The following is a 15,322-nucleotide window of genomic DNA, read 5'->3' as shown; positions in this document are numbered from 1 at the left end:
CTGTTAAATATTTATAAGGAAGATTCATTCATAACTTTTCATTAGTTCTTCAGGATGGCTGTACTTTATAGCAGTGTTTTCCAATCTTTTTTTTTTTATTGTAGACTGGTAAAATTATGGATAATTTTAATGCACTAGTAATTACATGCCCTCCAGTGGCCAAGCAGTTCTGTCGCTAAACACTGGGAGTTCGGTCGCAGATTTGTGCCGCGCTTGGACGAGCTGGTCACATGGAGTTTTCTGGGTTTTCTTCACATTTGTAACACCTGAATAGGGGCCAGTTTCCCTTACAAGACTTCCCAGAAGGCATTTCCCCTCATGTAACATCGCTGCACCAGAGAAGGCAATGGGGAACCACTCTGGTTGTAACTTCCCCCAGGATACACCTTGGCGCCTTACTAACCACTTATTAATCTGCGCCAGGTGCTCACCGACATCAGGATTTCTGATATGGCACACAGTGAAAGAGAGTAATTATATGTAACTATGAATTATGCTTATTTATTACACTTATATATGCTTATCTAGAGTTACTGTACATAACAAAGTATGCACTGTAACTCTAGATTACTATTTAAATGTTACCTGTAATCAACTACATATAGTCAGTAAGATCAAATATTTTTCTGCAGATCAGTAAAATTTTTTTGTAGACTGGCAGTTGAAAAACACTGCCTTATAACATTGAGATTTGGCTGTATGAGGAGAAATAGATCAGTTTTGAAACTGAATTACAACTGAATAAAAATTATAATTTACTAACTTTTAAGACAAAAATTTATTTTCTAATAAAGCATGAACATCTTTTTAAATTGTTTTAACAAGTCCTTTTAATATCAAAGTCATTAAGACCAAACTTTCACTAATTAAAATACTGAAAGTGTTTTAATGACTACTGTAAAGTTACAGTTTTATTTCAATGGTTATCATCATTAGTAGAGGTGATTCTCAAAATGATTACAATAAACAGATTTTATAATGAAAAATGAAAGTTTAAAAAGCTACTATAAACAGTTTTGTAACTATTAACCCTTTTGCCAGCAGGTTTTGTTTCTTGTTTAGTAAAGTCTGATGGCAGGTAAATTATATCAAGCTCAAAAATGTTTTTGTATTAGATAAGAGTGTCTGTTCATGAAGGATAATGTTTTATTTTGTTTAGGTTTTAGAGTAGATTTCTTACATTTCTTTATTTTTAATATTTTTGGATTATTTAGTTTTACTTATTAAATTCTATAAATTATTTGATTAAAATTCTTTATTTTAAGAAATTTCTTTTGTTTTTTTAAAATGTTGTAAGTGAGATAAATACTCTGTTTACTACAGTTGTTATAAGATGTTTACTATTGTAATTAAAAATTAAGACAAAATTATGTTAAATTTAACTAATATTTATCACAAAATTTATAAGATTTACAATGGTAAAAATGCATTGGTTTCAAAATACAATGAAATAAAGATTATTGCACGACACATCAATTTAAGAAAAATAAAATAAACTTTTGGCAATTATTATTCCTGAGAATTCCTACTACTATTAAGTAGAAGGATTTCTTATGAAGGCTGGTACTACCAAATATATCAGGCATGAAAAATTCTTATTTATGCTAGTAAAAGAATTAAACATGTATTTTGAATAATTACATGTATTAGTTTTGGTTTATGAAGAAAATTATATATTCTAAAATTTAATAAAACTTTAAAACAATTTTAATTATTTATCAATTTAACTTAGTAACTAACTTAAAATAATTTTAAAAAACTGTTTAATTTTTTATTAAAAAATTGAAATATAATGATTACTTTTAGATTTTAAAGAAGCCTTGAAAATTTTTGAAAATGATTTGAAAGATGTTAGCTTCATTGCTGTTGATACAGAATTTACTGGTAAATAATTTTGAAGAATTATTTTTAGAATATGGTTTTTACATTAGTTTTACAAAATGATGGTAAAAAATATGATTTTATAATTTTTTAATTAAATTATTTTTTAATGATTTTTTTTAAAATTAAAGTTTAAATATTAATAAATTTATAATAATTACTATATTTAATAATTTAACAGAAAAAAGCTTTAGAAGAACATTTATGTATATAAGTTCCAAAAAAATAAACATTAAAAATTATCTGTTAACAACTCTATATAAAATGTCTTTTTTTAATATAATATACAATCATTTTACATGTTGAAACTGTGATATGAAAAAATTTTTGTACTGAAATCCAAATAAAATCAAAATGAAATATGATTGTTTATAAATAATAATTTCATTTGCTACAGTTTCTTTGTATTGTGATTTTATTTGGATTCTGTACGAAAATTGATATTTCATTTTCCTCACATGAAATAATTAGCTGTTCAACATAAATTTTTAAATTTTTTTGCAGTATTAGATTGGTAGATATCTTGATTTAGATTTGATAAAAAAAGTCAGAATATTTTCCACTCAAAAGATTTCTACAAGACAGACAAAAGTTAGCTTAAGTACAGAGAAATACTTTCTTTTTAAAGTCTAACAAGTTTTAATATTCACATAGAAATTAATCGTAAAATCTCATTTTACAACTTGTAAAAAATATTTTTATTTGACAACAATAAAATTAATTTAACTTTCCCACTAGAATTTAAACAATAATGTTTAATTAATTATTTTAAATCTAAATAATTATTTAGATGATTTAAACTCACTATTATCTTATTTAATTTCATATTTAAATTAGTATTTTAAAAAACACAGTTAATTTGAATTTTTTACTGTAAATTTGAATAATTTAAAACTATTATATATCATATTTCAAGAATGAAACTTGAAAAAAAAAATAAAGTAGCTTGTAGATAGCTGATTTATAGAACTGCATTGTGGGGAATCCGTAAAATGGACATATCAAAGTGTGTATATGGTAAGTGGTTAAACTCTATTGTTAATTTTATTGCTCAGTGATATTAGTGCACTGTAGTAATGGATGTGTAGATACGCACTTATTACCAGATAATACTATTATTAGCATGGTGTTTTTTTTAATTGGTAACATTCTAATGAGGATATGTTAATATAATGTTTGCAGGTATATAACTTCTTTAACATCAGAAAAGTGATTAGATGACTTCTTTATTGTTTAGGATAATGATATCTGCATAGCAAAGTTAAAATTTTTATTTCATTTAATAAGTAAACTTAAGTACAGTACATTTGTTTAATACAATTATATAACAATTGCACAATACAATTAATAAAATTTCAATTAAATAAATTTCTGGAATGCAGGATTATTAACAATTTAGGATTTTTCAATGCTGCTACCAAAAGTTTACATCTGTAAAAACACATGCAATAAAAATAACTACATGATTATAGTTTACATATAAAATTATATCAATAAATATGTTATCTGTATATTATATATTTTTAACAAATTAATTAGAATAATAATTTCATATACAGATGAAAACCTTATTTAGGAGCAATCATTTAATATATTTCCTATTACTTTATACACAATTCTCATTATTTGTATTTCTAATCTGTGATAATTATTGCATTTTCTATTTAATTCTTGAATAATTGATGAAGTATTATAAACTTTTAATATTTGTATTACTTTAGCTTTTGATATTTATAATTAAATTTGATTAGAACATGTTTCAAGTCTTTAACAATATAAATAAATAATATGCTTAAACAACTAAATTAACTTAAAAATGTGTTTAGTCTAATTATATGCATGAAAATGTTCATGAATACTTTCTTATATCTTCATAATGTGAATTTTAACAACATTATAATAAATTGTAATTTAACTAAGTATACAATTTATACAACAATCAATAGTAATTGCTGTACAATCAAAATGATTTACCTTTCTTTTTCATTAGAATATGGACTTAATCGGTTTCCAGGACTTGAAGCCATTGTAATAAACCTTGCAAACATACAATAGAGATAAAACATCCTGCTAGTAAAAAACAGTCTTGTGTAAAAAAGTTCATTTTCAATATAACTAATAATGGTTGGTATAATACATGTTTATATTCTGGCAATGAGTGAGTCTACACAACCATTACTAGAGAGTGCTGGTATCATTGAGTGATGAATTTAACAATAGCATATTACTGCTTATCTTATATATGTTTTGGCACACATTCTATAAACCCCTGAGGTGTAGGCATGTTTTTCATAATTTTAGTAATGCTTGATTCTAGATAGCAGAGTCATTTAGATATTATTTTTATGATGTAAGCATGGAACATGACACAATTCTGTCTTTAGCTTAAAAAGTTGAAATGATTACAGTAAAAAAGAAATGTGATATTGCCAAAGAATATGGAATATTGATGAATACCAGAAAGTTAAAAAAATGAGTTTAATTTTCAAAAACGTATAATTTAAATGTTTGATAATGCATACTTTTTAGAATTCTGCCAGGTGCTTGAATTAAAAACATTTGACTGTGTATAAAAAATATTCAAGTATTTAAAGTAGATCATAAAAAATTTTAGAATAAAGTTAAAATTAATTTTCTATTAAGTTTTGAATTATGACCTAAATAAACTAGAGTCACATTTCAAACATTTGTGAAAAATATTTTTATACGTAGTAATCATATAAACTGATGATGGATGCTAAAGACAGTTGAAAACATTTGTTCGTATAATAAATTGGCTCCTTTTAACTGGATTATAGGTGTTCATTTGTGATTTTAAATGTAATCCCATCTAGTTTTTCAGTGTCTTTTATTATATATTACTTTATTACAGTTGTATTTTTAAAATTTTTAACCCATTTTCTTTCTTATATTATGTATAAAATTTTAAAGTTGTCATTAGATCATTAATAATAATAAAATAAGCAATTATTTGAATATACAATAGAGAGTCATTAATCCGAATCAATTGGGGACTGGGGTTGTTCAGATTAGTGATTTGTTCAGATAACCGATTATGTACGAAAAAATATATTAACCCGTCTGATGATCAAATTTTTCTCTGTTGCGTGTTGCTTCATGTTGAATTTTCGTCGATTTTAAGCCTAACAAAAATTTTTATAATAATAATCGAGGCTATTGTATCGTTAAAAATTATTTCTTTATTTTGTACAAACAAAATAAATATATTGAAGAATATAAAAACATGAAAATTACACTTTAGAAGTAAATCTAGTATCAAAAACGTTTGATTCAGCACGACACAGTCCGACTGAAAATCATTCGGATTACCGGGGTTCGGATTAATGACTCTCTACTGTAATTGTTATCTAAATTTACAAAGCATTTTAAAAAACTGAAATAATTTTTTGTATTTTAAATAAAATAGGAATTGAAACCCACTTTTCATAATCTTGTATTTATTGAAGTGAAAAATACACTTTTATATGTTCAAAATAAAAATAAAATACAGCTGTCTTAATTATATAAACTATAATTAAAACCATTTTGTTTAACTTTAAACTATGTTTTTATTATTTTATATTTTTGAAACTTTTACAGCATCTGATATTTCATTTTCTGAACACACATTTCATCATGTATGAAAAATATGAACAAAAAGTTTACCTTTTTTTAGTCATAAAATATATATTGATAATTAATTCTATATAAATTAATTAATTAATGTTCTATATAAATTATGCTATAATTAATTATATAAATTTTTTACGAATGTTTTAGAATAATTGTTTAATTACAAAGCAATTAACATGTGGATTCATCAATTTCAATATATTATTTTATTAGCAAAATAACCAACAAAATGCATTAGCTGTTTGTTTGTTAATTAATGTAATACTTCATACATAAAAATATGAAGTAAAATCTTTCAAAATAGAAAATAAGTTACAAAAATAATTAATAAAATTTAAATAAATATGGAATATAAAATATCTAAATATAGAACAGTTGTAAAAACATATTACTTAAGAATTTTTTTTTAGTATAAAATAAAATATAAGAATTCACTAACCTCTTTTGGGTTATATGACTTGGATGTACTATCTATCTTTAAGGTACTCTTCAGAAATAAGTTGAGACTAAACTTAGATCTTAACCAGAAATTATTTAATGACATTTCATCTAATCCAAGTTAAACAGAGACCAGGATCAGATAAAATTGGCTTTTTTGGAAACTTTGCATTTTGGATTGGAATTCTACCAATTTCAGGCTCAAAATACAAGATTCTTTTTATAAAATTTTATAACACCATGCATAAAAACTAAAAAAAAATTATAAAACTTACTTATTTAAATGAAAACCTAAACTTTAAAAACTTTAAAAATTAATATACCACAATCATCCATCTTCATAAATTACATTTTTTATTTAAAATTGATAATGTTGTCATTCCAAATTACATTAGTATCCATACTGGTATTTAAATTAATCAAATTAACATGATTGACTACAGCCACATGTACTTTAAATTTATGTATTAAAAGCCATTTTCTTTAAATAATAATTTTACATTATTCTATCAATTTTACAATGTTCAAACCTCTGAGATTACATGCTTTTTCATTGAATTGCCACTTTGTGTTCTCTCACTCTGTTGTTCAACATAATACATTTTTTTTACATCATTACAATTAAAATTCAATCTATATTCAACTCCTTTACATTCTAACACATCAAAGATTTTTTTTTAATTTTCAATAAGGCTGCTTTTTAATTTATTTTTTAAATTAGCTGCTAATCTTGAAAACTTAAAAATTTACAATATTTTTCAAAAACATTAGAAATGTACAGAAATAAAAGATATATATTATCTTTTTTATTTTTAACATTAAATCTATTAACAATATAATCTCTAATAATCTATTAGGATAACCATTTAATATAAATTTATATTTTAAGTTAGGTTGTTTATTATATCAGATTTATTTGTAATTCTCCAAATCTTAGATAATAGTGATAAAATTTTTTTCTTTTTATTGTTAATGGGCAATACGATTTATAATTTATTGTTTTTCATCTACATTTTTTGTAAGCCTCCTTATTGTACACTTAATACTTTTCATTAAAATATGTTCTAATGTATGTGAAAAAGTTTAAAAACAAGATTTTTCATATGTCTGTATTCTTATTGATTGTTTTAGTCACATTAGTTTAATATCTAAATAATAATTTGATTTTCTTTTTCTACTTCATAACCAAATTTTATATTTAAATCTAACAAGTTAGATTTAAATATAAAATTGACAATTCTTTAAAAATCGTAGTGTGATCATGTCTTTTTAGTCTATGTACCATATGAATTTGGTATACATTGTGAGATATTGACAATTCTTTGTTCTGTAATGCTGTTACAGTCAAAAATCAACAAAATATCATCAACATGTTGCATTAATAATATGCAATGTGTTGATTTTCTTAAGGCTAACTATTGCACAATCTATCTCTAACATACAAATTTCAGCCAGTTTTGGCCAGTTTTTGAATATAGAATAGCTTTTAGTTTCAATTTAAGAAAAATTTCTAAATTAAACAATATACTATATCTAAAATCTAGTAGTGGTCTACAAAATGCTGCCAATTTTCAAACAATTTCTTGACTCTAAATTTAATTTATGTAAAATCTTGAATACTCTTAATGTTTGAAAGTCAAATTTTTTGTTTATATTAGGTCTTGGTGAAAAAAGAAGTAATTTATTTGATACTACTGAAATCAGATATCAGAAATTACGAGATGTAAGTATTTTTATTAGAAAATTATTAATAACATTTAAATTAATTTATATCAAATTACTTAATTATTCATTACTAGCATTTCTAAAAGTTTAGAAACCTCAATAAAATATTGTATGATGTTTACAAAATATTTAGTCAAAAAACTTTTTACATTAAAGAAGAATATATTTTGTTTCTTTTATTAATAATTTTTTGGTTAAAGTTTACCTAGGTAGTCCCAGTAGCGGAACTTGTTAAGTTAGGTTAACTACATTTTTAGTAGACGTTTTCTTTTGTTCAAGAACTACCGTGAACCAATAACTAGTGACATTAAACAATCGGTGGCCTGCTGGCGGCACTTCTCCAGGAGGAGTCCGTCAGGAGCACAGACAGTCTGAAGTGCAGCCATTGGGACTACCTAGGTAGACTTTCTTTAATTTAATTAAAAACATTGGTTAAAGTTTATCTTTGACATTCTAATTTCAAATGCATTTCTTTCAATTTTTGCACTTTTTTAAAATTTTGTTGTCAAAATATGAAAATAAGATTGTTTTAAGAATGTTTCATATACAATTAATTATTTTTTTATTAGTAGAATCCAACTATCACCTATAGAACAAATTTAACTAAATTTTTCAGGGAAAAAAAAATAGTTTTTATATTTATATTTCATAAGATTTTTTTTAATGTAAGATGTTCATGTGATAAGAATTTCTTCATAAAATTCTGTAGAAATTAATAGTCCAAAAGTTTCTTAAATTTACAATAATTTGTAAATTATAAGTTTTAACTTTATAATAATATACAAATATACAGTAAAACTTCTAACAGACACCTCTCTAAAATGGAGAACATCCCTCCATAATGAACAGTTTTCTTGGTCTAGTATAAAAAAAGTATGTAACTTCATTGGGCTGCAATTTGAAAAAATTGTAGACCTATAAATTTTCACTGTCATTTGTCTGTCCATCCATCTGTCCTTCCTTAACCTATCCCATGTTGAAATTTTTTTCCGTTGCGTGTTAGCTCCACAATGAACTTTTGTCGATGTTAAGCCTAACAAAAATTCCACGTTTTAGAAAAAAATAATCATGGCTATTGTATTGTCCAAAATTATTTTTTATTTTGCACAAACAAAATAGACATGTTAATAAATGTAAAAACAAAAATATATATATATTTTGGAAGTTAGTTTTAATATAAAAATTATGCTGACTAGCGATATCTCAGGTCAACTGGTCAAGGTCATTATGTTTCAAACTGAGATATGTCGGGAATAGGTTAATCTTGAGAGAGAAGTTAGATAGATGAAGGAAGAGACCAAATATGGAAACCTTAGGGGCAGGAGGCCCCAATTAACTATATATGAACTTCTGATGCAAACCAGAAATCATGTTACTTTAATTCAAAAATTTTCCCCTGAAAGATAGATGACCATGACTCTATTGCTAAAGAAAAAGTATGATATACAGGGTCAAGACACTACTAATTTGAGATGAAGTGCATATATTTTAAATTCAATAAATTAAAAATATGATTTTAAAAAATTTGTTAAAATTTGTATTATAAAACAATTATTTATTGTGACAATTATTCTACTGTCTTTTGAGTTTTAAAAATTGATTTTTTAAGATGAATCAGTGTAGGCATTCATTTGATTATTCTTTTCTTCAAAAAAAGTTTATGCAGTTGTGCATTTAGGAAAACCTGGCTGAAGTGAATGAATTCAAAACTTGGTTAACTCATGATGATAATATTTGTTCAGCTTGTTGCGTCATTTGCCAAATCTCATTTAGTGTTAAATACGATGGAATTAAAGCATTTAATATCTAAATAAATAATTTGATTTTCCTTTTCTACTTCATAATCAAATTTTATATTTAAATCTAACTTATTAGCAAAATTGACAATTCTTTGTTCTGTAATGCTGTTATAGTCAAAAATCAACTTCATGCTTATTGCAAGAAGTATTAAAAAAGAAGTGCATCTTCTCATTTGCCTTCCCCTTTCCCCTGGTCATCACATCAGCCAATGAAAGATGGGATAATTCTTTGAGTAGAAAGGAATTAGTTGTAATTTCTTCAGGGTAGTGTTGCAATATTAACTTTATCTGAAACGAGATTACAGTTACAGGTACTCCTCACTTTTCAACCGAATTCCGTTCCAACGACTACATTATTAAACGAATTTGTCAATAAGCGAGGAGCTTGCACTGGGAATTAAAATCAGCGCTGTAACTAGTCTTTTATGCGCCTGGTGCAAGCTTCTATAACTATGCCACAAAACTATGATATAAAACTTGGTCCAGGTCATTTCTACGCCCCCAGGGTCTGCGCCCTGTGCCTGGACACCGCCCTAGTTACGGCACTGTGTAGGATCATTGTAAAATTATAAAAATTATGCAACAAACTTCAAATTTATTCATAAAAAGACTATTATAGTATGCTATTAGCCTATTGTTGTAGTATAAGACTATTATAGTACACTTAGTGAGCATGTCACCATTCACCACTGACCGACACTCAAGCTGAGAAAGGGAATTCCCCGAATTGCAGGTTGAAACTCGATTGGTCGTAAATGCGAGTGGTCGTTAAGCAGATAGGTCGTAAAGTGAGGAGTACCTGTATTTTGTAGTATACAATAAAAGCATGCATATCCACATATAAATGGAGAGTTTTCACATTTCTTTCCAAAGATTGATTTTGGATTTCCCAATTATTTTCCATTCTTAAGCTTGATGTTTATTAATTAATGAATGTACCATGCTCGTAATGTAAATCGTTAATTTTTCTAAACTAAAATAAACTTTAGGAAAGATTTTAAAAAATCAGAATCAGGAGAAATTTTGGTATTATCCCATCACTAGTAGTAACATATACCAATGAAGTTGGCCAAAAACAGTTCTGTGTACATTCATTCATTCCCACAATTGTCATAGCTGTCATCTTGTGTTCTTTTCACCTTCTTTCTCTTTTTACATTCTTGTTTAGCTTATTACAAATTGAAATTTTTCTAAACAGAAGTCAGCAATAGAGACAGTTGCATTAATTAGCTTGCATAAAGGATTGTTTTCTTGCCTACGAAATATTTAACCAATAAATACAACTATTTCTATCACTGATTGATTATTTAGAAAACCTATTTAGAAAACTTTTGTTACAATATAAAGTGTATATAAGAAATTGATGATTGTTAATGTCTATATTCTTATATATTCTTAATCTGTGATGAAGACATAACACACATATTTTTGTGTTGAAAAGAAAATCTACTGGTGTTGATATGAGTCCGCATAAATCACTGACATTAAAAAGGAAGGTAGAATTTATTGAATATCATAAACAGGAAAAATGCAATGAGAAAATTAGCAGTAATGTTCAATGTTGAGAAAATGCAAGCTGTGGGAATTGTCAAGAAACAAGAAAAGCTACTTAGCTATTGGTAATGTGATAACAATAAGCAGCAAATCCAACAATTTCAAGGTGGAATAGCACTATCATTGACAAAATGGTCATACATAGTAGAATATATAAGAATGATTCTGCAGATCAGAAGTCAGAATACATGGCCAATCATACAAGCCAAAGCTTTAAAATTTGCATCTGAATTAGATGTCTTTGACTTTGAAGTCTCAAATGAATGGATTAAAAAATTTTTGAATGTGACATAATATCAAATTCAAAGCCATTTGAGAAGATTTGTTTGGCATTGATCACATAATACAGCAGCAGAATGGGAGGCTGAGTGTCCTTCCATTATCACTAGTTATTCTCAAGAAAATATTTTGAATGTAGATGAAACAGGACTGTTCTTTTGCATTCTCTTGGATAAAAGTTTATACTTTAAGATTGAATCATATTACAGCAGGAAAATAGCAAAAGAATGACTAACAGTTCTGTTATAGATAAGTATGGATGGAGAACATAAGAAACCCTAAGTAATTGGAAAGACTGCCAAACCAAGATATTTTAGGAATATAGATTATAGATTATACAAAATTTGAAATTGAATGGAAATCAAACAGAAAGGCATTGATGGTGATAGAAATTATGACAGAATGTCTGGAACAATTGAACAGAAAAATGTGTCAAAACAGGAAAGTGCTTTTGTTTCTTGACAATACTGCATCACATCCAGACATCCAGCTCAAAAATGCTGAAATGATATTTCTAGTGCCAAATAACACTTCATTCTCTCATTTAATCTTTGGATCAAGAGTAATTCAAAATTTTAAAGTCAAGTATAGACAAATGGCTATGAAGCACATATAATCACAAATATAGATCATGGAGCAAAACTCAAGATGCTGACAAAGCAATTCATCATCTTCCATTTCATGGATTTAAAGTGCTTAGAGATAGGTTCTGCCATCAACAATTCAGAGTTGATTTTTCAAAGACAGATTTCCTTTCTCTTATGAGGATGCTTACAATTTTATGGCAGCTATTGCAGATGATGTGGAGAGAACACAGAATCTCATGAATGCAGTAGGACTTACCATTAATGCAAACCACTATTTTGTTATTGATTCTGATATCCCAATTTGAGTGCAAATGCCAAAAGACAAAAACAATTCTTCAGTCACTTTCTCAGATTCAAAGGAGATAAAGATGATGATAATGGCAATGGCTTCACAACTGAAATAACACTTACTACAGAACCTCCATTATAATTATATAAACAGGCCTCAGACTACATGAACAAACTCAAGCAGTTTTACATCAGTAGAAAAGACAGTATAAAGCTAGCACAAGATTGATTTATGCATAATGAGAAGCAGATTACTATAATAAATAAACATAACTGAAGTTTTTTTTTAAATATTACTGACTCTCTTACAATAATTCATCACTTATTGTAATGTTTCAAATTACCAGCAGTAGTTTGTGATAAGCTGTGGAACTGCAACACTCCCAAAGAAAAAAATAAAATCATAAAATAACGTCTTAATTTTTATTACATAGTAATTATATAAATTATTATACATGATCAAGATGAATGTTTTTATCAAAACAGTACACAAAAAAATAAAAACAGTTCTATTAAGGCAGTTGCATACTGCAAGCACTTCTGCAACAGCACTGCTAAACAGTACATTGTCATCTCAAGCATTTCACCATTTGAAAAGATTGTTCAAATGAATGGGGCTGTTCTCTAAATGAGGGTGGTAGATGGCACTGCACTGTTTAGTAGTGCTGTTGCAAGCAGTGTGGCCACATGGCAAGAATTAGTTACTGAGTCAGAGTGGAGATGCAAAGTACTCTGTGACCTATAAATATTAATATTAAAAAAAAAAAAACAAAAGTTTCAAATCTTGAATAATCTAAGAGTTGGGTGCCTCCCCTTCAGATACGTAACCACCCAAAGGGATAGATGTTAGTGACAGAAAAGCTTTCACAACAGCTTCTGTTGACTAAGATGAAAGTATCCCGTGTCCCAAGGATATGGGATTTTATAGATGACCAAACATTCCAATTGGTCTTGAATACTCTTCCTCCTGACTTAATTAGCCTCTCACTTGTTTCTAAATGTAATTAGAGACCATTTCAATCACAACGTCAAAATTAATTCAATGCTGACTTTGATTCCAATTGGACTATGTTTGTTGACTATGGGACTCTCATTGTCATGAAGCAGATAGTATGTACTGTACCAGTACTTCTCCTGACAGTTATTATTCCAGAGTGCAAGTCCTTTGAAATATTGATAAGAAATAAATTATTAAAAGGAATTATCATATATTTCCACAGATAAGTCGACCTTCAGATAAGACGAGGTATAAATTTTTGTCAAAGTTTTATAGTTTTACTATATATCTGTCCTATAAGATGACCCCCAAACTATCAATGGCCTATGAATTTAGTTTAGATCGGCGATCATCATCCGGATAATAATACTGTATAGCATATACAGAATTATGCCCTATTTGTAATTTTTTGAATGAACAAATTTTATTTTCAGCTTTGCTATTGTCACAAACATTTGTGCTGATTTGGGCATTTGGGTAATGGCCTTGACTATTCACAAAAACGTTGTATGGGCTATCCTATTTTCTGGACATGCCCTACTCTCTACTAGTAAATAATTACGGTTTGTCCGTTTTTTAAAATAGTTTTAATTTATATAAATTTTAATCTAATTTTTTTATATCTGTCCTGTAAGACGACTCCAGATTTTGGGGGCCTTTTTTTATGATTCAACTATCGTCTTATCTGCAGAAATATATGGTATTTTTTATTATAAAAAGTTTTTTTCTGAGGAGTTTATGGTGAAGGTTTAGACCAGGGATGTTCAACCTGGGTCCCAGTGCACCCTAAATTTTTTAGGTACATTTTCATTTATTTTGGTAAAGTATGTTGTAAAAATTATTCTTGTTTCACTGGATACATTTTGATGTCGTAATGATGTAATTGATGGTAGAAAACTGTTGTGCATGTGAGGTATACTGTTGTGAACAATTCTTTTCATGCATGAAAACCATCAAAACTGCTGAAAGAAATAGATCAAGTGATTCCCATGTAACTAACATTCTTAGAATTAAGTCTGGTACCATAAAAGCAGATATTGACAATATTATAAAAGGAAGGCAATGTCAAAAATTACATTGAGTTTATTTTTATTTTGTAAGAGTATAATTTCTTTTTTTACTGTCAATAAATAATACAGTATTTTTTGTAATTATATTTGTTATTAAAATTTGATATTCACATTTTTTTAAAATATATACAGTGGGTGATCGGTTAACAAACATAATCTGTTCCAAGACTTTGCTCACTATCCGAATTGTTCGTTAATCGATTATCGATTTACCATAGGTTTTAATGGGAATTTAATTACAGTAGAGAGTCGTTAATCCGAATCAATTGGTGACTGAGGTTGTTCAGATAAGTGATTTGTTCGGATAACCGATTATGTACAAAAAAAATATATTAACCCGTCCGATGTTCAAATTTTTCTCCGTTGTGTGTCGCTTCGTGTTGAATTTTCATCGATTTTAAGCCTAACAAAAATTTTTAATAATAATAATCGAGGCTATTGTATCGTTAATAATTATTTCTTTATTTTGTACAAACAAAATAAATATATTGAAGAATATAAAAACATAAAAATTATACTTTAGAAGTAAATCTAGTATCAAAAACGTTTGATTCAGCACGACACAGTCGACTGGAAAGCATTCAGATAACCGGGGTTTGGATTAACAACTCTCTATTGTAATTCGTTCTGGAGATCCCAAAAAATAAAAAAATATATACTTTCTTACTACGTTTATTTATATGTAATAATAAAAATACATATACACACAGTCTTGCATTTTTATTAGTCATGTTTTTTCCATTTGAGGGGTTAAAGAATCTGTCTAATGTCAATTGCTTTTCTCTCTTCTTCAGGATTTTTCAGAAGTAATTAATAGCATTGTAATTGTACAGATCCCTAAGCCTATTAACCTCAACCTGGTTTGGATGCCATTCTAAGACTGTTGTTCTGACATACTCTCACTTCTTCAAAAGATGTTTAATAGCGGATATCGGCATTAATCCTCTTTTTCAGAAGAAAACATCTCGTCGAGTCGAGTTTCTTGGTGTTCTTCATTCAAGAGTTCTTGGCGTTCTTCTGTCATCAGATCAGTTTCAGGTTCCATTATGAGCTCTTCAATGTTCTTTATTT

General features: G+C 27.2%; 1 protein-coding gene across 1 annotated transcript in view; it reads left to right on the top strand.

Annotated features, from left to right (window-relative positions):
* The window catches only part of LOC136988839 (poly(A)-specific ribonuclease PARN-like), a 76,995-nt gene that overhangs the window by 9,897 nt on the left and 51,776 nt on the right, over positions 1–15,322 (top strand). The window contains exons 2-3 of the mRNA XM_067286815.1: positions 1,807–1,884; positions 7,611–7,675. Of these exons, the coding sequence (XP_067142916.1) occupies positions 1,807–1,884; positions 7,611–7,675 (143 nt within the window). The remainder of the gene's footprint in view (positions 1–1,806; positions 1,885–7,610; positions 7,676–15,322) is intronic.

Source organism: Centruroides vittatus, unplaced genomic scaffold (assembly GCF_030686945.1).
Source record: "Centruroides vittatus isolate TY-2023 unplaced genomic scaffold, ASM3068694v2 scaffold_386, whole genome shotgun sequence".
NCBI classification, from domain to species: domain Eukaryota; kingdom Metazoa; phylum Arthropoda; class Arachnida; order Scorpiones; family Buthidae; genus Centruroides; species Centruroides vittatus.
Note: the sequence above shows the minus strand (reverse complement) of the source record. Positions and strands in the feature narration are given on the sequence as shown.